At 38.3% G+C, this 27,762-nt stretch overlaps 1 protein-coding gene across 1 annotated transcript; it reads right to left on the bottom strand.

The window, feature by feature from the left end:
• Window positions 1-155: 155 nt before the first annotated feature.
• EEIG2 (EEIG family member 2) lies at window positions 156-27,762 on the bottom strand. The gene is made up of 11 exons (XM_072420037.1): window positions 26,659-27,762; window positions 17,458-17,578; window positions 16,893-16,922; window positions 15,845-15,961; window positions 12,833-12,879; window positions 11,914-12,017; window positions 11,734-11,829; window positions 7,160-7,343; window positions 5,968-6,095; window positions 4,722-4,791; window positions 156-4,371 (listed from the first exon to the last, which is right to left on the bottom strand). The coding sequence occupies exons 1-11, from the start codon at window positions 26,805-26,807 to the stop codon at window positions 4,329-4,331; spliced, it is 1,089 nt and encodes a 362-aa protein (XP_072276138.1). The 5' UTR covers window positions 26,808-27,762; the 3' UTR covers window positions 156-4,328.

Raw genomic sequence — 27,762 nt, 5'->3', positions numbered from 1 at the left:
TTTTTCATAGCATCATTACACATATAATGATATTCCTATTAACTTATGCTAGTTCTAGCTGTGCTATAATATTCTGAATGCTACATAGTCAATGAGCAAGCAGTATAAAGTTACAGAACTCGCTAGACTGATCACTACACATTGACAACACTTACAACAGTGTGGATAAGACTTTATTTGCATTCACATGGTAGAGCTCACATGTAGAAGTAAATAACAAAAACACTGACATGTAAATGACCAATACAAGTAAAGGAGAAGATATTAAAGATTGGTTTATCCAAATGTGGCCCCAGGTCCACCCACCTAATGCAGCCCTCAAAACAGGGACTTCTCTCACCACTAAACATTTAAACTGCAGAGTACGAATGAGAACCCAATTTCTCCCACTGAAGTGTCAACAATCTATGTGGAGGGTTGGGACAATGCTAACTATTGTTTTCCCATGCAAAAAAATAAAAACACAAGTAGAACCCATTGCCAGCAGTGGGTCAGTTCATGTCAGCATGCTCAGAGATACAGGTTGAAAAAAGAGGTTTATGTTACACTGCAGATATTTGTAAAAACCTGAAAGGAAAGCTTATGCCGAATAGAGAAACACAGCTTTAACTTTGCAGAAGTGTTCAACAGAGGCCTGCTGCTGAATTTTGTATAAATGGTCAGACACTTTGGTTTAAGGGAATTACAGAGATCAACAAATTAAAAGTATAGTTTTAAATTGCTCTGACTTTAGTTCGCTAAACACTATTTTTTTTAGCTATAAATAGTTAAGGCAACCCTTCCATGTCATAATAATGTGGTGGGGGAACCACAGCGCACCCAAAAGTACTGCATACCAGCGGTAGGTGTTGCCCTACAAGAGAGCAATGATTGGAGTTGCAGACCCCCGTCCCACTTCCATGTCTTTTAATGGCTGGCCCCAGTGGAACTTTACTATTGTAACTTAGAACTCCAGACGATGGATGGGGAGCAGAGAATTACACCACACACAGGCTCACAGGAAAGTGAGAGAGGATCTTTCCAATGGTCACTACAATAAAAATTGTTTATGCTTGATTTGGACTTTACATACAATACTAAATATTGCAGATTACTAACAACAGAGGCAAATATTTTGCTATATTCCAACAAAGGAAATACTGGGACTGCTCCGTTGCCAGTACTTTTGCCTTGCAGCATTAAGGTCCTAGGTTCAAACCAGGTCAAGTAAAATGTTCTACATTTGCTGTATGTTCTCCATCTGACTTAGCAGAGAACTCACAGCACCCTCACCAGCACATATTTTTTGTCATGCAGCTTTGTGTAAAATATCGATAGATTGGGGACAAGTAAGTATAGGAACAAAAGTAGGGACTGGGTCAAAGCAATCTATAATAAAGATGTAACTACACTTTTAAAAAAAAGTTCTACTCTTCAGACTAGAGACTACAGATAAAACCTAACGCAGCACATAATCCAGACCAGATATGGCCCCAATGTACCTGCAAAGTCATTCCCTGAACTGTCCCAAATGCTATCAGGTGGGGAGTGCTATCCCTTTCCAGTCTGTATCCACAACAGCTACTCCTATAAAAGTGCTGTCAGGTGACCTAGGACCCAATCTTCTTTACTGCTGATTTTCTAAGCCCTCCACGAAAGCTTTCCGATGCTAAAGCAAAATGGTTGACCTGCCTGAAACTATGGAAGCTGAATAACAAATCTCTATTTCAATGGATGATCATCAGCAATAATAAAAATAGCTTTCAAATAACAGATTTGTATAAAAACAATAGAAGAGCATTTTTTCTCCTAAGGCTACTATAGAATTGTCTATACTAGACTAGGTTTACAGCATGCTTATTTCATTTACACATTTAAAAAGCCCAGAAAAAAATCATGTTAATAACAAAATCAGAAACTGTATAAAAATATCACTTTACAAACTCAGGACAAAAATGCACCATAAATGAAATGTTGGTTTACTTTCCCAAATAAGTCACAACTCTGTATAAAGTCATTAATGCTCCACTGTTTGTTTTCTTATACAAGTATACTATATTCATTGACCATGTAGTATATTCAAAATTAAAGAAATGGTTTAATATTCTTCATCCTAAACACAATATGCTAAAAATCTACTTTATAATTATCCTAAAAAAAATAACATATTGGTAAAGACTTAAATTGTAAACATAAGAAAATTAAAGAAACAGAATTGTACAGGACATTTAAAAACAAACCATGCAATGCTGTCAGGGAAAATGCAATTTATCTGGTTGGAAGCAAAACTCTCTAAAATAGCTAGAAGAAGTAGAACAATACCTGGGATCCTGATCCAATGGGCCTAAACTATTTTAGATAAAACCTCCTGGTATTCCTTAGTGTCCTGCTTCCGCACAGACTTTACTGTCGTCTATATGGCTGACAACTAAAGCCTCATGCACACACTTTTTGTTGTTTTAGGGAAACGTCCATGATCAGCTCTAGCTTTTGGACAGCAGTTCCCTGAAGCTGATTATTAGTTTTGCCCTGCCAGACTATTAAAAGGCTGACGGGAATAATATCTGCTGTTTCCTAATTCATTTACTGCAACTATTATTCAAAACCTGCAAACGTAGTTCTGGACCTGCTCAGACCCCCGCCAGGTGTAAATGTGTTGAATATGCAGATCAGAAGCAGAGAAGTAATTAGATAAAATATTTTTCAATGCATCCTCCTTCTCCCAACCTAGAATGCTATGCTACCTGGATAAATAGTGCCTAAAGCAAAATAATGTGCAATGTGCACCAATCACTTTTCAGATTCAAAAGAGTGAACAATGAATTCAGACCGGCTGCATTCTGCAACATTTGTTCCTATGTGTAGTGTAAGATTACTCCCGTCCCCTACGCTGTGCATTCTGGAAACCCTGTACTTGTTCCCCTAATATATTGTTACTGGCACAAGTGGAGGAAGACAGTGGCATTTTACTGTAAGCTCTCAACTGAGCTTTACTTGATACTTCCAGTTAAGTAACTCTTAAAAAGCCAAAAGAAGGTTCTCTAAGAAGAAGTAAGCTGCTCAAGAAAAGCCAAGTAGGGCCACATGAATGAGTTCAGGACCCAGAATGAAAGCTGTATACAAGATCTCAAGGATTTAGCCACGTGTCTAATGAAATCCTAAGCAGTAGTAGCTGGGGTATCATATGACTACATGTATTATAACATTTAAATTATTGCGGTGACATTTCACCCAGCCAAAACTTGTCAGGAAGCACGCAGGGTTGGTCACCCAATGCCAACAATTTCACACCCATATACTTATGTGATATATGGTTCTGTCAGTGCATTACCAAACACTTAAGGCTTTTTTTTAACAACATGGCACTAAAATCGTTAGGATGGACAAGTCTCAGCAACCAATCACTGGACAGCATTTACTGGTTACTCTGTGTTTTGGGCTCTGTTCCTTTTTTGTTTTTAACTAAGTTTATTGCCATTATGAAAATATTTACTAAATTAATCCTGAATGTTTTCTATTAGGAAGCCATACTGGGAAAAAAATAACTGCACTCTAAAAAATAAAGCCTGTGACGTAAAAGCAGCCACCTCTCAGATACAGGGCCAATATTCCACATTTTTATGAGCATTGTGCATTAATGAAACTTAGCAGCTGTTACTGTTTTCAGCATGCAAATGGTTTTCCCCAGTAATCACAGAAAGGCATAAAGGTGTTTATAGGTTAACCTAGTTCTGTGTAATCTAAGAATTCTAAATACTAAGCAATATTTACCAGCCTATTGTACTGATTATTTTAGTCCTACCTACATTAGACACAGAAAGAGATTGTCAGGTCTTCTTATGAGCCAGTAGAATATACCAGTCAGGGCTGCAATGAACAAAAGTTATAATTGTACTAATAGTGCTCATGCTTCAAGAACTCCCTGCACTTGTGAAGCTCAAATCCAACTTACAACTAAACAACGTATGGGTTGTCAATCTCTAAATCAGAGCGCATACAAATGCCGCAATTGTTCCTTTATGTAACATAACACAGAATTGCGGTGAGTCAGGTGGGATAAGAAACAAGCTGACATCACGGGTGATTTTTCGACAAACACTGAAAGCTGTATTGCACAAAATGACTTGTGCTGACCTGTGTCCTTTAGACCTCATACATTGTACATTTGTTTGTAATGTCCACATTTATAGATGAGTTAAAAAAAGAAATCCACAAACTTCTTCAGGACAGCATTCTTCATTTAACATCCAAGTAACAAATTGTTCCACGAGAAGTCTGTACAGTACTGAACCATCTGGGCTGGGTTTATAGGAATCATCTGCACAGAACCAATAAGCTTGGAAGGCCTCTCAGCGTTTGATTACGACTTGTTCATATGCTCCTGCACCAACCCTGATATAAGGAAGAGAAGGCAACGCGTGTCATTTATTGGTTTTGTAAGAGAAGAGTCTAGTGAAAAGCTTTAATTTCTAACATGCCGGTGGACAATCCGAAGCTTACAGAAACATAAAAACCCATACTGTGTTGTTCATTCAAGGCAAAGCAAAAACGTTTACTTTAAACCCTTATATTCCAATAATTTTCTTTGCTGCTCCTCCCCGAAACCAAAAGCAGTGGTATGGCTGCAGTACAGCCATAACTTAGAGGCCTCCAACTAAGAAAAAGGTTGTGACTATTGTCAGCTTGGATATTACACAATAAAATCACTGTTATACTATAGAAACTCTTTATGTTCTACATACCTATTTGGCAGATGATGACTGCCGAGGGCAGTGCTCCCGCCAGGACCAACAAACAGTCTCAGACCTTCCTCTATAAATGCAAAAACACGTTTTAAATATCATCAAAAAAGAAATCACAGTTATAAAGAAACCTTACATAAATATTCTCATATACTGCTATAAAAAGTAGCATTTTGCTAACTGCAATAAATTGTATTAACCTTTCTGGACTAGCAGTCATTAATGTCTAGATGCCCAAACCGAATTTAGTAGCGTCAGCATGTGTTAATACAATCCTATCACCAATTTGCATACCTAATTTTTGTTTTTTTTTAGTGTAATTGTACCTGACATTTACAGTATTTATTAGATGGTACTGCAATGCCCAGAGAACCCACAAGGTGGCAGTGTTCATCTGGAGTCCAAATGTGTAGTTGGCAGTAAACACTGTGTGTTGAACAGGAGTCACTCAGATGGTTCCTGGTAATCAGTGGGACCAGGAGCTGTTAACAAAAGCCAGGTGTGGGAATCAGCAGCCTTGCAAAATGTTGGCTGCTGGACTTTAAAGAATGAAAATATATTATTTGTTACAATAGTGGAGAGCATTTTGTCAGGAAAATGTTAACAGACTGCGGAGAGAAGGGGAAAACCAGTTGGACCTAAGATGTCAAATACAAAATTTAATAATGAACAAGGACTGATGATCATCTTAAAGTGAACCTGTAGCCTTTGTAGACTATGGCCTTTCAAATATTTAGATTCTTATGAAGCAGTAAGTACGGTTTTAAACAACCCATACTGATCTCCTTTGTAACTACAGGAAATGTGGAGCAAATCATCCTAAAACTTCACAGCACAACACTTCAAATCATTTAGGTCTCTCAGCTCCCTCTCTACCTGCCTAGCAATGATGACAACCTTCCAAATCTAATAAAAATAAAGAACAAGATTGATCTGTGAGGGAAGGTAAGGGTTCTAAGTTGCCATGTTATCATTTTAAAAATGAATAGCTCCATGGTACCTGCAGCTACAGAGATCAGTGCAGGCTTGTTTTCAAAGTCAGTTAACGCATGTAAGGAAAATGTAACTGCATCCCTGTCCATAGCCTGGCCAATGGGTAATGGTTTTAGGACACAAACTATATGCAGACATTTTCTAACCATGAACCCAAAGCAGAAGTGTTTCAATTATCATAGCAGAGGCCAGCAGAATGACCTCTATTTGTGTTCGCACATTCACATTCTTTAGGTCAGGTTAAGCCATTTACCTTCAGCACTTGAGTCAAGAGTGAAGTCTTGGCTTTGGAGGATTGTCTCCACTACATCGTCAGCATCGACACGGGTGGCATCCACTCGTTTCAACTGCGACTCAACGGAGTCTTGTTTGACTGGGATCCTATAGGAAAATATATAAAAATTATGCTGCTGTGATAAAGATATTGTTAAAGAAGATGTAAACCCGAACTGGAATACATTTCATTTGCCAAAGCCCTGTGTATCAAACAATAGTCTACAATTCTACCATGCAAAAAAAAATATTTCATGTGTCTGTACTCATCACATTCTGATGGTTTCATAGATTTTGTTATATTATTATGAAAGGTAAATATCGAATACTTTGCATGCCTGTCTGTGATCGTAAGCATACAGTGCAACTATTTTCTCTTCTTTCTATTCTTTCCAGTACAAGACAGCTCGGGCTGGGTCCTGTACACTGTAGAAAAATAACATACAGGATTGTTTGCATTGCAATATATACTTTGGATTCTTAAACCTTTTTGAAACAGTTGACAATGTGTCTATATCATAGGTATTTTGAGATCTTTGAGGTCATGATGTGTAATATTTTCAGAAAATTTGGACTGGTGACAACACCCCTTCTGTTCCTCATATACAAATCTCTTACTTACCCTTCAGGTTTTTCAAGGTAGTATTTTGGATTGGCCAGGAACTCTTTATGGTATATTAGATACTCAGCCATAAGAAATAACTATTAGTGATTCTAGACTTTAGCTAAACTTTTACAAGACATATTATAGGGGGAAGCACTGCATATTTATACAACACCATTATTACATTACAATTATGACTGAATTTGTAATCCTTAGTTCAATATTGAAGAACATAGTAATTAGTCAGAGATGTCAGTTTGCTTATATCATTGGGTAATCACTGGAACACAAAGAACCTGTTTTCTCTGGAACATGCATAAGCCTTGACATACACAACACCTAAACCGACTCCACCCTAACTCACACAAAACACAACATTGATCCTCAATGGGGCATACAAGAATTGATTTTTCCCAATGTAATAATATAAGTGGGTGTGGGATCGGGCGCCATTGATAACAAGAGGCATGACGACAAATCTAGCCTCCAATGCATGAACTGTTCTACAACTGGAAAGAGTACAGGGCTTCATTCCTACACATTACTTCTAGAGTTAGAGTCCTAATACCTGTTTAGTTTTTCAGAGGATGAGCCTTCCTCTGTAATTTCTGGGCTGAATGCAACAACTTTGGTGCCTTCATCCTCAGGCTCTGGAATACTTCCAATCCCGGTAGATGTACTTCCCACAGATGTGTTCCTCCGATGGCTTAACTCCGAGAAACTGGAGGATCGGGAGTGCCCTGTGCTGTATCCTGCAGAAGAAAACCAATCACATGAACTACACATCACCATTTTTATTTTATCAACACAGAACACACATTCTAAAATACACCACAGATTGTGTTACATTTTAAAACCTCACCTGCTAAAAAAAAAAAAAAAAAAAAAAAATTTCAGTGAATGATTGGTATTTTAAAATGAAGACAGGTTCACCTTAATCACTAAGAGAATAGCTTCCACGGCCTTAGCAATATCTTTTCTGAAATCTAGAAGCAGTAACAATAATGAGATGAACAGATATACCGCTGGTGACCAAAACTAAAAAAGGGACAACTACTTTATCTTTATTGTCATGTAGTAATCATCATCAGGAGAAAACAAAAATATAATTCTGCTAAATAAAAAACCACAAAAAGAAAAAGTCAGAAAATGGGACAAGGGTGACTTGAATCAATAAGATTAATATAGTGATGTATAATGTAACACTCCTGTTAGGATATAGTGTATTGAATGAGCACAGGGAGTTTATAGGAGAAGTCAGTTATATGGGGAGACTTGGAAGAACCAAATCAATAATCTGACAGAAACTCAATATAAACTGTGCAGTATTTTTAGTAATTTCCTCCTCTAGTGATAAAATCAGTACTGGGATGATTTAAATATATCTAACCAGGCCAAAGTTGTCAACATCTGTTATTTTTTTCTTCTTTTTTTTCTTTTACTTCTCTGTCAGTGGCAGTGCAAAACCAAATGCATACTACATATTTTAGAACATTGCAGTGACAATTCTTTTTCAATATTAATAATAATAATAATGAGACTCCAGCATACTAACTTACAACATCCCTAGCACACTGCAAGTACAATATTAATTTTTCATAGTGTGTGACATAAACAAGTACATATATTGTATGGTTAACAAAAGTCTAAGGAATTGAACATACATCTAAGATAGTAATGTCTCCGCTGGTGGTGTAGTAGCCTGTGTTATACAATATAGGTTTTAATAATGCTGTGGCTATTGCTAAAAAAAATATCATAAAAATGAGGAATGGCAGTTTCATTTAGTAACATTGCCAGTTGAAATAATAGCATTTGTACTACAGACTCCTATTATGTAGGCCTCCTAGATTGTAAGCTCTTTGGGGCAGGGTCCTCTCCTCCTCCTGTGTCACTGTTTGTATCGGTCTCTCATTTGCAACCCTTATTTAATGTACAGCACTGTGTAATATGTTGGCGCCTTATAAATCCTGTTTATTAATAATAATGTACAAACAAGTATGACCATATGAGGAGGTGATATAAACAAGTTTTAACAAGGTCACATTTGACAATAATGATGAAAAGGTTTGTAATGACTACGATGAATGTTCTTCTAGTAGAGGGTGGGTTTCGTTAGTAAAATTAGGAAGGCCAAGTAGAAAAAACAAAAAAAAAACCAATAAAAAAAGGTAAACGGGAGAGGGCAGCTGGCAGTAGGAAGAAATTGGGATGGCTGGGGGAGGGTGAATAGGGAGGTATGCCTACTATTCTATTTGTTATCCAATTCTAGGTGGGTACAAATCATTATAATGTGAAAAGAGACTAAAAGGTTATCCAGAGGTCATTACTGTGTAATGTAGGCAGATGGTCACATTGTATTGCTGGTTACTTCTTGTTGTATATACAGTGGATTTTTTAGAATGGAATTCATCAAATGGAGTTTTTGGGCTTCAAGCTACTGTGAGTTTTTTGGTAGCTGCGAAGAAAAATAGTAAACTTTTTTTCCTTTTAGATTATATGGTTACATGGTTATGTTTACATTCAGAACTGTTTGATTTTTTTTAGACATTCCAACCACAGATGTTTGAAAATACCACTAGTGTCAAAATCTCTATGAAATTTAGGTCATATCACAGTATAGACCCTGAAATTCATACAAGGGTAAGGTACCATTTTATTAAAAATTTGCAATAGGTTTTGATGGCTGACTTGCTGATTGAACATTATTCCCAAAACTCCCAAAACTATAATTCTCACTTTGATTTGACAAGAATTGATTATACAGAGATCACATTTCATATCTTCCATTCTTTTTTTTTCTGCTTTACCTGGGACTATTTTATTGTAAACCAAGGTGACTTGATTTCTTAAACTCAATTGAGGTTAATGAATTGCAATGAGTTTAATGAATTTTAAAAGTACAACAGCTTTACAAGTCCACCTATATGAAAACATGTCTTACAGCTCCTTACATACCAATGCAGTTGTTTAAACACATCTTTTGTCTTTAAAATCTAATACCTCAATGCAAATGACGATCTGCTGCCCTACATACTCACCTCTCTGCTTGTAACACAAATCCAGTTCTTCCAGGGACCTGCCTAAATACCATGCATACCTGCATACATAGACTGCATTACAAGTTTTCTACTAGTAATTGAGTCATATCTATATGAATAATAAATGGATAGTTGATATTGTACAGAAGAACAGCTTTACAGTCCCCCACACATTATGGGGATTTTGCAGTTAGGTTGGATCTTATTTCTAGAGATTTGGTCATTGAGTTTGGTGCCCAAATCAAATGTGGACTCCATAGCCAACAGCTGAGAGGTTGAAATGTCAGCTGTACCAATCTGCTTATGTATGGACATACATATATGTAAAACTCATAATAATTTACATTATTAGAAAACTGTTTTTACATAGGCAGGATCCTGCAGAAACGTGTAGCAAAAAATGTAAAACAGAAAATGTCACACTTGTTTTTATTTTAAAACCACAGCACATTTATATTAAATTCTATATATAGGAATCAAATAATGGTAATGGGCAAAAACGCAGCAGCGAGGGCATATGCAGCGCTAAGCATGTAAAACAGCGATGCAGACAACCAGTGACTCCTGAATAGAGAAAGGTTCAAAGAAGAATGTTTATTTTGCAGATCTGCACTCACTGTACTAGTCAAAATATTATGTAAAGTTGGGTGTTACTGGAAATGCAGGAAGAGCTGAACAGCTTTATCCTGATCAAAAAGCCTTTGCAAACAATACTGTATACAGTGACTTGAATGGTGCAGGGGAGATTTCCAAGAGAACAGAACCCACTGCAATCCACAGGTTTTAACCCTTGCAGGCCAAATGGCATTTACTATTCCACCCCCTGCATTATACAGGCTTCTCAATTCCTTTCAGGGTAAGGCAAGGTACTGATTTTATGGGATGGCACCATAGCCTCTGGTAACACTGTATCATATAAGTAATATAACAACACAATGGTAATGCTATATCACTCTAGCAGCATCGCATAACCTTTAGTACATTATTCTAATAACATGACATAACAATACTGCCATTGTTCATGGCCCTGTAATATAACTGTTCATTGATTTAGAAGGCAGATATATAGGAAAAGCAAGTTGTCAGGGCGCGGTACTAGACAAGTGATAAAGAAAGTGCAAATATTAGCTACTCCCTATATACAAATAACAAGTTAATGCCAGGCTGTGGAATTTAAAATAAAGGACCTTGTACAATGTTAACTTAAAGTTGTGCAACCAGGAGTGGATTTCGGAAATTCACATGATACCCTCCCACAAAATCATCATTCTTCACATTCCAGTGTTCTATGTTAAGCAAGTTATTTTTGCTGTCATTTGAAAGAAAACTGCAGAATACATGGAAAACATAGTACTATGGAAAACATAATACATTGCACAGGGCCAAGTAGCATCTCTCTTGGAGGTATTAGTCTCCAGTAATAAATATATAACTGTGGGCAGTTTGGGTAGAGTGTACTAAGTCTGCCTTTGAGGTGTAACTTTTCTTTTACTAATGTGCAGAGGAGTTCATATGGCGGCCTATAGAGCATTATGTTCCAAAAGTGTGATTTTTTTTTTTATAGGAGACCCTATATTGTTATGGTTCCAGAGGTGGCTGTTACAAATGCTTCTCCAACCAGTGTAATCTGTTAATAAATGCAATGCCAGGGAATTGGAGAAAAGATCACAAGGTAAGTTCTATCCATGTGATTGGATCTAATATAGAAGTTCCAGAATTTACTCAACATAGTATGTGCAGACCAATCAGCAACAACCAAAGTTCATGCATTTGAATTGGATATTGCAGACTTTATTTTTGACGTGCATTATGATGCATGGTCCTTTTTACAAGTAAATATAACACAAAGATGTTTTATGATGGGGTACTACTATAATCTATACATGACAATCTATAACCTATAAATGAAACAAATACTAAATTATAACTTAGATGATGAGAATATTCCAGTTTATATTTCAGCCAAAATGTATTTTTGTTATTGCAGCATGGAGTCTGTTCTGGCTTACAATTTTAAAATAGCATTTCTTATTTATCATTTGGTAGTTGTGAAAAATAGATGTCTCTATCCTCTTAGCTCCAATACCAAATATCATTTTACCTGATGCTTTGGACTGCTGACTAGCATAGCTTGAGGTCCTGGAATGTCCACATGCACCCAGTTCATCAGGGACGGAAGCACTCTTTGACGAAAGATCTTGAGAATGAAAAATAAATGTGAATTTCTCAATTAAAATATATATTTTTTAAGATTTATAGTTTCCTAGTTTAGATTTCCTACCAGCAACTCCCAGGTGCAGTTTCACAGTCTCTCGCCCTTTCCGATCCTCCTGCAATGAGTCTGAATCTCCAGAAACTGCAATTGAAGTGGCGGTGGAAGGCGGCCTGGAAGCAAACAGATTATGATAAATGTTGCAGAGCAGATAACCATGACATTGACACATGGTGTAACATTACCACCAATATTTTCTAACATAGAGCTATCTAGGGTGCTCCAGTTTAACAATTTCGCAACCCCCCTTAAAATATATACACAGTGACAAGGAAAGAAGTCATAAGTTTGTTGAGAGAAAAAGACAAGATACAATCAGAATACATTACAGAAAGCTAACTACTTTTCCCTGCTGCGCCCCGCACTTTGTGCAATATAGGAATCCTAAGTGTAAAACATTTTATATTATCAAAATCTTATTATAAACAATACAGTTTTGTACCAATCACAGCCATGACGCAAGTCTACTACGTCTACAATGACTTTTATATCAATCCTTCTCTATGCACCTGATTTACCAGGGATTCTCAAACAGGTTTTCTCCAGAGGTTGCTAGGGGATTCCTTGAGAACAAAGCACAGAACAATTTGTGACTCTCATGTCAATTTAACCGACACCTTTAATCTTTTTGGTCATTGGTAAAGATGATGCTACTGACCACCACAAAAATATGCTGTGAGCTGTGTACAGTAATTATAGAAGGGGTTCCCTGAAGATGTTAAAGTTATTTAAAAGGGTTTCTGAGGTTAAGAAGATCAAAAATACAGCTGCTGCATACAGGCATTGTTAAAAGTAGGACAGAGTGGATAATGAACCATAAATAAAAAAAATCATCAGTCTGAAGTAGATGAATTAACATGAACTAAAAGGTAATAGTGACATTAACCACAAATATTAAATGTACATACTGAAAAGAAAATGAACTCACGTTTTGAAGCAGGGGTCACCAGACATGAGCTGCATGGTGATTCCAACCTTCAGAAAGATAACAGATAATTAAAACATACTTATATAAAAAAAACATTTAGTTTGATGAAAAATAAAGAGAAGGTACAATCTCCAAAGGTTTAAGAAGACCCTGTTCCATCTCTTATGTATCCAGTTCTGTTCCCAGTGTCAATCAACGGAACCCTTAATTAGTGATTTCACCTTTCAATTCTATTCTTGGTTGGAAATAAAGGCATCTGCCTTCCATTTCAATCTGTTTGATAATAAATAGATAAAACATCTAGACTGACAATTGTGGAATATATGATGGTATTAGGTCCTATATCACTTCCTTAGCAGTGACAGACTTCACCACAAATGTCCCCGCTGTGTGGCTGACTTTTTTTCTTGTTGCCTGCTCCATTGGTTTACTTTATGTATATTTAGCATTGTTATTGTCTATTTGGATGGGAAACATTCCCCTACAACAGAGGTAGGCAAACTCCGGCCTTTAGGCCGAATACGGCCTAGACAGTATTCCAGTCCGGGCTAACGTTCCCCTAGTTATTTATTGTTGGATGCGGGCTAATTGAATTGTCGAGTTATCACTAGTTCCCACGATATCATCAATATTATCGAGTTCCCACACAGTAACCGCAATTACTATGCCTAAAGAGTAGAAGCAACGCGCAGCTACCAGTCTCCAGAAGGTTGACCTCGAATGTTGTGTCTTCAACCCTGAATGGGCTGACAAATCATTCTTCGTCCAATGTGGCAATGAAGCCCTGTGTTTAGTGTGCAATGACAGCAACAGCACTTTTAAGCAGTTGAATCTCAAGGTGCATTTCGATGCCAAGCACGCGCACTCGTACGGAGACTACACAGCGGATGAGTGGAAGACTGAGGCTGCTCGCTTGCAGTCACGGTTGGAAAAACCTTTTCCTTGGACACCTTGTTTCTTCTAGCCTAGTGTGCCTTCTTGACCTCATGAAATGGCCTAGTAGTCCAAAATGTTTGCTGACCCCTGGTCTACAATAATGTCATTCTTGATATGATTGCATAATTACAGCATTGTTAGTGGACCTCTTAGAGTTTGTTATGATATTAATGCTCTTGTTTTTGTGACATTTTGTATCTTCATATTCCTGTTTTTAACATGTAAGTACTTGCACTTTTTCATGTTAGTTTTGTATGTTTTGAGATGCCATAAAAATCCAATAATGTGGTATACAAAACCCAATTAACGCTTTAGTTCTGAAAAACAGATTGTAATGACGAAATGAAAATTCCCCGTTTAGTTTGAGCAAAACTAGTAAAAACTGGAAAAGACCCTTTGTATGTGTCGTAAATCTCCAACCTCACCCATCTTCCACAACTGTTACAAAGGGGGTATCTCTATCCCTGGTTTGTATTTTCAGTATTTTATATCCTTCTGGAAAATCAAGGGTGTAAAATAACAACATCCTAAACATCTCACTACTACAGTGTAAAAATATCAAATTCAGTGCACAATTCATCTCACTTCCATCCATTTATTGAAGTTTTTAGCTTTGTGTGGGGTTATAAGGAAAATGTATTAACTTATATAAGCTGACCTTTCCTTCTAAAATTCTATTCTCTTGATGTCATACTAATTCACTAACTTCATTACTTTAAGTCGCTAATCTAAATACGATGCAAAACAAATTAAGTATTTTTAGCAGACAGTCATCAAAACAACTTACACATTTCCTCCTCTACAAGTTTCTGTTAATATAGGAGCAACTATAGTTGCCTATTATTCAGACACCTCTGAACTTATGAAAGGTAAATCTGTTTTCTATGGGTTACATCACTGCACTCTGCATGGCCTTATCACATAAGCCCCTTTAAGCCCTCTGCAAGAAGCTATGTTGATTAAATTTGCTTAAAACAAAGGACACTGGCTTGTGCCAAGGGAGATAAGGTAACAATGTCAAACCAAACATAAGAGCTGGATCCAAACATAAATTCCTATTACAGCGGCTGCAATTATCACATGAAAAAGTTTGTGCTTGCATCCTGTTATTTTTTAGGAAAATATAATGAGAAGACATTAATGAAACAATGGAAAAGTGCTGTATTCTCTCTCGGCAAAGAGCTTTTAGGAATAACAATTTTTTTAGCAGAGCCCTCTGGGTTGTGTATGACATAAAATGGCAATGAAAAATGAGGCTGACATAAGATGTGTTCACATCCCACAGCTCTAAGTGCATTAGCCAGGAAGAAGCAGATTTAATAATTCACCAATGCTCTCATCAAATACTCTGTGATTACCCTTTCAGAAATGATGTCATGTTTTCAAGCCCAATGCTACAGCATTCGACTACAATACACAAAGGATAAGCCTTTGATATTCAGTGTTCATCTTTTTCATACCAAAGCAAATACTAAAATTGGCACTGAGAAAAACAATTGTGCCCTACTGAGCATATTGCACACCACCAGTTACTGAATGAAGTACCACAAAGGGGTGGAGGTTACACCTACCAGTAATCTTACTTCTATGTAACCCCCATGGCAGCACATAGATGGTTGAACAGCCTCTTCTATTAACTTATTCAGTATTTTTCTTGGTAACCACTAAAGTAATGCAATTTAACACTTTGGGGTCTTTTTTTTTTTTTTTTTTTATAAAGCAGTGATCCTGCCGTTTGCTGAAACATTCCCTGGTTGTAAATCAGTTACTGAAACACGTGGACCTGGAAGATTCTTTACCAGAGAATGTTTCACTGAATGCCAGATGGCAAGTTATTCAATAAACCCTTTTATGTCAAAGTAAGGGGAGATATGTATGTGTAATGTCAGGCAGTGGTACTCTTAACATAGACTATGGGTATATATATTTTTTCACATTTCCAGTTGTATCAGAAGGATGTTTCCATCTTAGCCCTAATATTTATTACACTTTCAATCTCAATCTTACATTACAACATTACAATTTTCTAATATTACATCTCATACATCTGTAATGCTCCGTGAGAACAAGATCTACCTTTAGAATAGAATTATCCTGCCGGGTGTTCTTTGTGTCATATCCCTCTAGGAGACATCGACGGATTGTATTTCCAGATCCAGCAAACTCTGCAAGGTTGAGATCTGCAAAACCAAGCTTAAACCACAAAGAGATAAACACATTACAGAGATAACTGTCAGAAATAGTCACAAAAAAAATTTCTGTCAAATCTTTATTTCTTTGCATAAATCTAGTAAGGAAATGTCACAGGAAAAAAAACCCTTACATGGACTCTAACCCTTCCTCATTTTAGTGAAAATGTGTTTTGCTTCAGTATGTGTCCCCTACAGGAATCCCTTTCAGTATGTATCCCCTACCGACTGCTCTAAGAACCTAACAGGGGCTCTTTGGTTTCCCAATCTGTTCAACTTTACCATGAACCTTTTTTGGCTGGAGCTGAGCTTTAAATAGCATTCCAAATCTATTTCTTTTTGACTAGAACAAATACTACCAACAACAAATACCAGGTAACAAAAAAACAAAAAAATGTAACTACAAAAGGTCAGTAATATTATACAGAAGAAAAGAACTGTTCTATAAATTAACTTAAGGCTCCCACAGACTGGCAAAAGGGAGGAAATCTTTTCCCCAAACACAGCTGCTTAACAGATGTAGCACAAGCACTGTGAACAATATATTATTAGGATAAAAACAGTGATTGTGACGTTTTTGTTGAAAAGATTCATATATACAGTTTCATGTAACAAAGTTTTTAAAATCCATGTTTCTGAAGCTTTGCCTGCAGATTGCTTTACGCACACAGCGATATTATAACTATTAAACAGGATTCATATGGCGCAAACATATTACGCAGCGCTGTACATTAAATAGTGGTTGCAAATGACAGACTAATACAGACAGTGACACAGGAGGAGAGGACTCTGCCCTGAAGAGCTTACAATCTGGAAGGTGGAGGAAGTAACACACAATAGGTGGGGAGATATGTAGTGGTAGGAAGTAGTAAAGGTTTCAAAAGACAATCAATTTGAAATAAAATATGCACATCAGCCAGTCTATAAATATTCACCTTAGCATAGGCCTTCCCACCTTTCAGCTCCTGAAACAGAGGTAAAGATGCAAACATGTAAGAAGTAGTGCTCATACATGAGGTTTCCATCAACATACATGAATTCTAATACTACTTTATCTGTTTTTGGTTCCCACTTTAACCAGAGTAGGCAATAGGAATGCAGAAAAAGAGTAGCTGAGATGCTGTTCATAGCTGAAAATCAAATTCTGACCGTTATGATCATCATTTAAGGAGGTCAGAGCTCCTCTGGCAACCACAGAGAATGGGATTTAGAAGCAGCTGCAGCTAGAAGCAAAAGACAGAGGACCAGTATATGAGGGACCACAGCCTACTCCACCACCCAGGTTCCTTGCAATACATCTCCTCAATAGATTGGGAACACAAAGGCAGAGGAAGCCAGGTGAAGTTAAATATCACCGTTCACCTAGCAAATAGTTTTTTGTGGTAGGAGCTTGTATCTCTCTTGTATGACTGGGAATAGATGGATGGATATCAGCCATTTGCTTCCACAAATCCTTTGCAGGTACCGGCGTGATTTAGAGAAAAGTAAAAGCAGTCTTACCTTTCGGACAGACACCCTGCAGATACATGGATCCAAGATCCCTGAGGCAGCACTCGCACTCATCTTGCACATAAAGGAGAACTTCTTCCTCCAATGGACACTGTTGGCTTGGACAACCTCCCTAAATAGAAAAATAAATAAAAGTCAGACCACTGTGTAAGCATAAACAGTTTATTTGCACCTAAGCGAGATGTAACAAGTAAGAATCCTATCTTGCAGATAACTTTTTATCTTTTACATAGTTATAAGTATACATGTGATGATATTTAACTATTATAAATACAAGCCTTGCTTCTTGGTTTCAGCTTTGTGATTCTTTTATTCACTGAAAGTTTACCAAAACCAACAAACTCTCTGAAGCATGTAATAACTTCCAGCACCCAAAATGAAAAAGGACTCAATGTACTACGCTAAAAATGCATGCATTGTTTACAATTAAAATATTGGTATTGTCAGTCCCCATTGGCTCTTACAATCATCAATAATAACTAAGACTTGTGAGTCTCATGCAACCTTTTGCCTTGTCTGAAGGCTGCATGAGAGGGCCCAGGAGACATATTTTATTAATTATGGCAAATGTGTGGCATTTCATTTACTCAAAATATGAATTTACTTACATAGGTCTGGCTCTCCTGCACCATACAGCTTCATATAACCTGTCACTGTTAATTTAATGGCTGATCCACTTTGGAGAGGCAGCTGTGGGGTTATAACCCCATCTATGGCTGCAATATTTCTTCTCTGTGTTGCCAGCTGGGAAAAAGCTGTGATTAGTAATAAAGGGCTGATATGGTGTACTAATCACCACACTTTGCTATTACTACTCTATGTGTTTAATAAGCAATAACAAACTGCAATGTTCAGTGACAGCTTCCATAAACAAATAACACAGAGCATTGGTGTCAGGGCACAGTATTGGTGCCAATGGCCACAATAATAAGACCCAAAAAACACTAGCAATGACCCCCCCTCCCCCCCTCTAGGCACTGTTGTCAGTGTCAGAACAGTGCCCTTTTGTTCACTGGTAGTGCTATTTAACCCTCCACCTGTAGTGCTTTGTGGCAGAACTATTACAACTCCCTTAAAAGCACTAGATTGTAAACTCACTGCTAGAACATTTTTACCCCCCACCCCACACTAGATCTTAGCAGTAGTGTTAATTAACTCCATCCCTCATTAAAGGTCAGCAGCAGCAATCTTTTTTTACCCCTCCCCTTTTCCACTTTGCTCTCCTCTCTATCCAGGCATGGCTTTACTAATACTACCAAGCAGTCACAGACAACACCTAACACTTAATTTCTGTGCTGGATGTTGAAATACAGGGAGTTGGTAGTGCCAGGAACTCCTACACTTTGCAAAGTGCCCACTAGAACTATACACTAGGTGCTGACGAACCACATACAGCCCAGGTGTCACTTGTTGGGCATTTTCTGCCTTGACATTATGAGAAAATCTCCCAATGTAAATATGTGATAATAATAGCAATAAACCCCCGTGGGGCTGGAGATCAGCTTGAGTATGGATAAAAATAATTTCAGCTAAAAGATTGAAACTGGAAAGTCAGACACTAATTTTGCTTGCGGTACATCCGTTGTCTGATAGTAGCTACCATTCTACAAATGAAATTTTGCTTGGCAGTTTTAAACATGAAGCCAGTTTAGGTTTGAGAATCTTGCTAACGTCAAACTGATTCATGAAATCTGCTTGTGATCTATACTCATGACTGAAACATCCAGGAGGAAGTAGAATGTGTGACTTGATGCCCTAAGACTAGAGTGTGTGCACTGGTTGTGGTTGTGACAGTTCAGGTTACCCCTAGTAATATATACAAACAGAAGTCACCAACAGTAGGCCGATACGGAGCACATAACACTTCTTTTATACTGACTCATCACTTGCCTGTGTGAGTCACAAAGAAAACCCCTTTTTTCCTTTTTTTTTTTCCTAGCACATATCTCCTAACACCAATGTATTCTTTTTACCACAATACTTTGTTCCTAGCAACCTTCTGTGTTGTTCTGATTTATTCTGGTTGCCCAGTAATGTTTGCTGCAATAAAAAGATCCGCTCACCCAGCTTACTTCTTGGTGGATGCTATAACACTTGATAATTCCCTATACCTATAAAATCAGACTTAAATCAGATTTAAAGTAAAAACTTGCCCTCTGCTCCAATAGATTTGCTAAATCTTTATTTCTTCTAAAAACATACATACCTAAAATGGGTAAAATGACCTGCTTTCTTAAGGTGCGTACACACTTCCAATTTTTATCGTTCAAAACGAACGACGAACGATCGATTGGGCAAAAAATCGTTCGTAAAAAAGTAACCAACGACGCCGACGAACGAGGAAAGTCGTTGGAAACGAACGACCGGACCGGCAGATCGGATTGGACGACGATCCTTGAACATCGTTCGTGTGTACGGTCGTTTGTTGATCGTCCATGATCTGAGCATGCGTAATGAACGAACGTTCGTTCACTTTCCTGTCGTGCACATAGTTCCTCTATCGCTCAAACGATCTATCGTTTGTATATTGTGTACAATATCTACGAACGATCGTGTCGTTATCGCTATGTGCCGGATCGGTGCTATACGATCGTTCGTACATATCGTGCAGGATCGTTCGTCGTTCGTTTTCCAACGATAATAATTGGAAGTGTGTACGTAGCTTTAGACTGGATAAGTCTCTCTCTTTGTACAGAAAACAAGATAAGCCTCTAATTACTAAGTAAACCAGAAAAACTCATCCTGACAGATAACTTGACAGTAGGTAAAATATCCCTTTTTTAATTCATGTGTACAGCACTTTCTCAACAGGATATGACCTACAGTACTGAATGGCTACTTCTGGCACCCAAGTACGACAAACGATGGTAATGGAAGTGAAGGGGGAGAGAGCGTGATGCCGCTCCGTCGTTTTCCCCCTCCTCTCTCCATAGAGCAGAACGGTGCTGTATATACGGCACTCATTCATGCATCATGCAGTTGTCAGTCGTTGGAAGGGATCATGAAAGATCCTTTCCAACGACAATTATTACAGGTGTGTACATAGCCTAACTTTTAATTTCTTTATCTGCACCCTTTTTGTGTGGAGAAGGCCGTCATGGTAGAGGCAGGGGTTTGCTTCCTTGAGTTAGAGCCTCCAGCAAGGTGAACAGTAGACAGTATGGAAGTGACATGACATTACCAGATCTTATGGGACTAGTAATCAGGAGCAGCAACGCCTTAGATCCCCTACTACAGATATACAGCTATAGCAGTATGAGAGGCCAGATACACAAATCAGGAAGTGCTCTGAAATTTTTTCAGGATAAATTACTTAGGCACACTGAACACTTCTAGATGTTCACTATAACCAGTTTTCTCCCCAAAAATGATTTTCAGTCAGGTGAGGGGAATCTGTAGCCAAGTGGCCAAAAAAGTGGCAGTAAAATCATTAGTGTGAGCCATTTACACCAAACCCCAACCCTGGTACACCAGAGGTCTGTGTAGGCACCAAATAGATTACTGAAAAGTAAGAAATGTATAAAAAGAGCAGATAATTGTTACTAAGGAACCTGTAGAGGAGATGTATGTAAATCTGCCCTTTTATGTATACAAGTAACCTGACCATAATGCTCATTCACTGGCTCCAGTATTACCTCAGTAATGCAGATTAGAAGTTCTGACTTGACTTTCTTGATTCTCATGCTTTTTCTCCAAGCCATTTCCTCTAAGTAGTAATAATGTAGCTACATAAATCCAGTTGTTTTGTTTTTACATTTGTAGAAGCTAGTAATGGACTTTGCAGGAATGACTCATTAACAAGCTGCATTTTTAAACCATGATTCAGTATGGAAGCCAGTGGATAAGCTTGGCAGCCAGACAGCAAAAACTCATAGGAGGAGGACAGTGAGGGTAGACAACATCAAGTAACACTACAGATTATGGTGTCTTTTATGTCTACCTGGAGTTCAGCATTGTAAAATAAATAAATTAATAAATAAATAAAATAAAGCCTCATGAAAACTCTAATAAGCAGCAATTCAGAATTGTTTATAATAATTCAGCAAAAACATGCAAATAACTGTGTCCCATCTTCTCTATCAATGTAAAGGATGTGTTGGAATCCATTTCCCTGGGTATTGAGAATTCTGGGAACTAGCTCATAACCCCATCTTTCTCTTTCTTTTGTACTATTAAAGAATGCATCCCCTGCACCCTTTAGATGTGTATGTTTCCATGTAAACCAAGAAACCAATCACCATACAGGAAATTCTGGGGGTTTGTTCCTTTATATTACACCCATCGGTGAAGGAGATCCGTGTCCTTGTGGAGGATACCAAGTGACTGCAAGTTTCAGAAGACTTGGGGGAAGCAAACTTTGGCACGGGCAATTTAGGTGGAAGAAGGAAGAATCACCATATTCTAGGATACTAGTTAAACATAATTTCAGAGGCCTTGTTTTAAGGAATGTTTTTGCTTTTATACAGATTTTTTTTTTTGCCAGAATGAAAACCATTGTGCTAATCAACCTATACTTCCCTGATATATAGTTTTTTATGTAGTATATATAGTTTGAAACTTTTAGTTCCACTTAGCTGCATTTATAAAACATGATTTATTACTGAAGTCAGTGGATAAGTATGGCAGTCAGATGGCAAGAACTCATAGGAGGAGGTCAGCGAGGGTGGACAAGTAACGCTACAGATTACCCACTACCAGATCTCAGTAGTCTAATTCAATGACCAGAAAAGTCATTTTTAGGATACCTGCAAATACGGTTTGTTCTATGCTTGAGTTTACCAGTGATCCACACTGTGTACAGAATTCAGTATATGGCATTTCTTTTTAAAATGTGATCATTTCTCCAGGACAAATTTTCAGATGTTTTTGTTCATAAAGCAGCATTGGGTAATCAAAAATTACCCATACATAGACTTTGCCAGGACACATGAATCACAACCTTAGATTATTAGAATCAGATGGCTTTTTTGTGCTGTGCGCCTGTCCTAGATTTATACTTGTAAAGATGACATCTTTATCTCTCCATGACTAAAGGCTCTTTATTCCAGATTGTAAATCTACCTGCATTAACTCCACTCTATTTATTTTATACTCAGATGTCTTAGTGTTTCTTTAGTGGCTCTAATCAGGGTCAAAGGACAAAAATAATTGCTCTTCATATCCTCTTATTAAATAAAACATTTCAATTTATAGTAGGACCTTGAGTACTACAAAAAGGTCAAGGGGTGATTTTTGGACACAAAATAATACTGCCTGAACCTTCAAAACAGTCAGGATCCAGCTTTTTTAGAAAGAGTTTAACTACTGTCCTTTTTTCATTAATGTAGTTATTTGTTTGTAAATGTTATTCTCTATGTCTTGGTGGGCTGTAATGGGGATGAAATGGTAACATCATTTCTGTGATCCCCCCTAAAACAACCAACTGGCTAGCATGGATTGATTTACTAATACAGTATACAGAGGCTGTTTCATTGGCAAAGTGAATGCTAGTAAATAAAAGGAACCATTGTTCACTCCAACATGGATCCCACACACCCTCTACCTAACTGCACACAGATATATAAAAATAGGTGTGTTAGGATTGTGCATGTATCTACGTTTTTTTTTGCCCAGTGGCCAGGCAAGACATGAAAAATGTAGTGTTCCCCCTTGTTTATGCCATAGGGGTCCAGTAACCCTACAACTGTGTCATCTTTCTACCGTTCCCTATACTTTGTTCCATTTCTAATTCACTGACTGTCCCGCGTCTGTGTAATGTGACCCAACTTCCTAGTGTTCCATGTTTTGTAACGTGTGTAATCACTTGTAGTAGTGTAATAGTGTAATCAGTAGTAGTGCAATAAGTAAGGCTACATACACACGTCAGATGATTCTCATCCAATAATCGCCTCAGGGCAGGTATTGGACGAAAATCTGACGCGTGTACAGCGCTCATCTGACATCGTTCATGGATCCGTTCTGGCAGATCTACGAACAACCATAATGAAAGTGAAGGGGAGAGAGCGCAGCAGGATGCCGCTCCCTCGTTCTCCCCCCTCCTCTCTCCAGAATGGTACTGTATGTACAGCACTCGTTCATGCATCTTTCAGGCTTTTGAAGTTGGAAAGGATTGTGAAAGATCCATTCCAACGACAAAAAACTAAAGTGGCACTTATTGCTCCTAGGTGGCACTTATTGCTCCAACAATCAGGCACCCAGGACTGGTAACAGGTAGTATCAGCTAGGATTTTTAAGACAAAAGTAAAGCAGTATATTTTTTTTCCATTGAAACCAACAAACAATTGAACTGATGGGGTAGCAAACCACCCTTGCATATAGCTCCTACAAAACATGGCAAAAACTGTGAGCTAAGCCCTATGCAGCATACATTTTAGTATACTTGGGCTCTCTGGTGGGCAGCAGATTAATGGTTTGAACTGTAGCTCTGTCACCCCACAGTCTGCATGATGATAGCTCCATGTAAAAGACAAAGGCAAACGTAAAAGCAGCAGCTTGTCAGTTCTGCTGGTGGAGTAATTTAAATAAAAATTATACAAAGTAAAGCTCTCCTATACAGGGCCAGCAGGCTGCCTATATGCCTAATGACAGCCCGGTGGCTACTTAAAAGAGCTGGGTGGTGCGCCTGTCAAAAAGGGGCTGGGGAGAACGTTGAGCAGTTTTTGATGTACAAATAATGTATAAAAACATTGCCCAAACATTGTTGCGTGCTTATTTTACATACATGGATCAATACATATCACAGATATACACCTTCTCTAAAGCCCCGTACACACTTCCAATTATAGCGGTTGAAAAGGATCTTTCAGGATCCTTTCCAATGACTGCACTGCATGATGAATGAACGATGCTGTACATACAGCACCGTTCTGTTCTATGCAGAGGGGAGGGGGAGAACGACGGAGCGGCACCCCGCTGCGTGCTCTCCCCCTTGCCTTGCATTACGATCGTTCGTTGTTCAGCGTACGTGGATCCGCCAAGACGGTCGTTCGGATGATGAACGACACGTGCTGTACACACTTCAGATTCTTATCCGATATCGGCCCTGCGCCGATTATCGGGCGAGAACCATTTGAAGTGTGTAAGTAGCTTAAGGATCTATATTTTGCCTGATGAACAATCCCTATAGACAAACATTCACTGCTGTCTCTCAATATTTAAAATGCTCAGTATCTAGGAGAGTTTGAAACACCTCTTCACATGTTTTATAGATGATTAATCCGATTCTTAGGCTTAATCTACACAGACTGTTTAGCAAACGTTTAACCTGAGGCTTTAAAAGCCCACGTTTGAAATTCCTGTGCATTCCAATAGGCTAATCTACACCAGGACGTTTTCTTGAGGCACATTAATCTAGAACGCTCCTTGCAATGTTTAAAAAAATTCAAATGCGGGGTTAACGTGAAAAACGCAGGTAAACGCTTCCATTGATTTCAATTGGGCTGTTTTCCCACGTTTATAAGCACTTGAAATGTAAACACGTTAAAAATGCAGGAAAACGCGGCATAGACGCTAGTAAGAATGCATATAAATGCAGCAGGAACGTTTACACGCATAAAAACGTCTATGTAGACCCAGCCTTAAAGAGAACAAATAGAGCTTTAAATTCAAAGTTTCATATAAAATCAATTATTACACAAAATACTCAAACTCTGTATATACAAAAGCATGCAAGTATTTCTGGAAACCAAATTTCACAATGACTTACATAGATTTCTGGGATCAGCAAATGCAGTTTCTATATAGCAACCCTGTCTCTAACTGGAAAAAGTTCAGATCAGCAGAACCCTGTAAAAAATATGCTGAGTACTTACTTTTCTGGTCTTGTGTGTTTTATTTACATGTCTTGTACAGCTAGGTCACCACCGCTTTCCAAAAATTTTGGGGGTGCTGATAAATAAGTGCCCCACTTTACTATGTGCTGTCCCCACTAACCCTAATGTTCACGTTGTTCATAATATGACATAAATGAGTGGGGATAATCATATCATACGTTGGAAGAATTTAGCACTCCTGGAATTGTCGGATAGCGGAGGTGGCCTAAGATGTGCATAAGAGTTGCATAAGAGTTGCATCAGATTTATCACACAGCCCACCATAAAGGAAGGTATTAGACATAGCCACTTACCGCGTTCTTTTAGTGCGGATTTAACATTTTATTTTTTTCAGAGAATTGCAGTAATAAGATCCCCTGAATTTAAATATTCAAGGCAGCATATCTGTAGAAGCCTTTACAAACTTATCTCATCATTCATTTTACATTATGGGTAATACAACAGGAGTGAAAAAAACAAACTTCAAAATAAGAGAACAAGGAAAGAAGAGCAAAGAGTTATTGCAGAGATTGTAGGCGACTAAGCATACCAGACGTCTCTTGAAATATCAGGTTTCATGTATCAACTCCATGCAGGAAATATCCCATCCAGAAAATACACTGGAACTGAGGTTTGACATTGTCTCTCTTTGGCACCAAACTCAGTGAGGTGCAACCTTTACATAGCTTCAAGTTGGAGTACTTTTTTGAATCAAGATTTGATTTGTTTCAAGATCTTTTTATGTAACACCTAAATTCAGCCTTTCTCAACCTTGTTACCCTGGAGGAAACCATGAATTTTCAGATCTTGGGGAACCTCTACTAAAACTATGAGTTCAAAAATACTCCTTGGATTTTTGGTCAATGGGAAGACCTTTTCCTCCTAAAGATGAAAAACTCCTACACCACACTGACCAAGAAAATTAGGATGTCCCCATCACATTGGGGCTCAACCAGGCAAAACTCAATGAACCCCTAGCAACTGCTGAAGAAACCCAAGGGTTCTTTGGAGTCCTGGTTGAGAATGGCTGTTTTATTGGGTCCGGGAAAAGCATTATAAATATAAACTGTCATATAATCAATGTCAAATAATACAGCTTGCCCTGCTGGTCAGTGGTAAGGCCTTTCCGTTTTAGAGATTAAAGTCTCTCCTACATAGCCAAGAAACTACGAGGTCTCCACATGGGAGATCAACCAGCTAAAACTCAAGGAACCCCCAGTCACCAATGGAGAAACCCAAGGGTTCCAAGGAGTCCTGGCTGAGATTGGCTGCTTGGTTGATGGCTGCATTCATGAGACAGAGAAGTGCATCAGAAACATACAGGTGCAGAGGTTATCTTATCACAGATGTTAGCACATAACCCACTGACATATCATCTCACCTGCTTGATTCCACACTGAAGCTGCCACCATCCAGAAGCCGGATTTTACAGAATAAAATGCCATTCACAAAAGGAACAGAAGAAAGTTCATCCAACTCAAAATCCACCCGAAACTTAAATTTCTTCTTTTTCATCATCATGAAAGCCATAAACTGGAATCAGGCGATATGTTAAACTGAAGATATGGCAGCGTAATGGAGAGAAGAATTTCTAAGTGACAGTCACCAGCTTCAGCCCAAAATTTGAATCTCTATAAAGTATCCCAGATTCCACTGCCACAACCGTTTCAATCCCTAGAACAGCCCGATGTGGGTGATATGTGGAGGATTTGGTGATGGTTGGTTCTATGCTCCTTGGAAGATAATCCTTACTGGGAAGCAATAACCGTTGTGTCCACGTCCTTTAATTGGAGCTCCTGAATGCTGAGAATGCAAACACTGATGTCACTTTGCTTTGTTTTCCAAAGTAAATTTCAACACCGAGTCCCTCCCAACATGAGACAAGCTACAAGGAAAAATTCACTTGTGCTGCTTAGAAACTCATCGCCTTTGTAAAACGATGGAAGCGTAAACAGATCACAACCTATTTCTATAGATATCAGAAGAAATTCTCTATAGATCTGTCTGCCATGGTAGTGTAAATCTATGAAAATGTCCCATTGGTATCACATAGCGATGACTTTTATCTATAGCAGCCTATGCATGAACATTTTATATGGATAGATCAGATGTGATCAGCAGTGCTCTGTATACATTGCCTATGGGTAGTGTGTCAGTATGACAGTGTGCAGTTATAGCACTGCTGTACAGATAATGGAAGCAATGCTCGGCTGTCCCCCCACACATATATTGCTTTAATGCCTCCCTGGATTCAGCCAGCTACATGGTGTCTGCAGGCTCCTGGACCGGCTGATATTGTCCCAAAGATATATTTTCCGAATTCTCTGTCGCCTGGATTCCTGTAGGTTTGACTCTCGGTATTCGCAGCTGCAGCTCCAATATTTACCGTCCAAGTAGAAGCCGCCGACTCCCCGGTTTGAGGAAAACGCTTCCTCCGTGTCCCACCCGAATTACACTCAACCCGTTCAGTCCCCTCCAGGCTTCC

Source organism: Pyxicephalus adspersus, chromosome 8 (genome assembly GCF_032062135.1).
Source record: "Pyxicephalus adspersus chromosome 8, UCB_Pads_2.0, whole genome shotgun sequence".
NCBI classification, from domain to species: Eukaryota; Metazoa; Chordata; class Amphibia; order Anura; family Pyxicephalidae; genus Pyxicephalus; species Pyxicephalus adspersus.
This window is presented reverse-complemented; position numbering and strand designations above follow the sequence as displayed.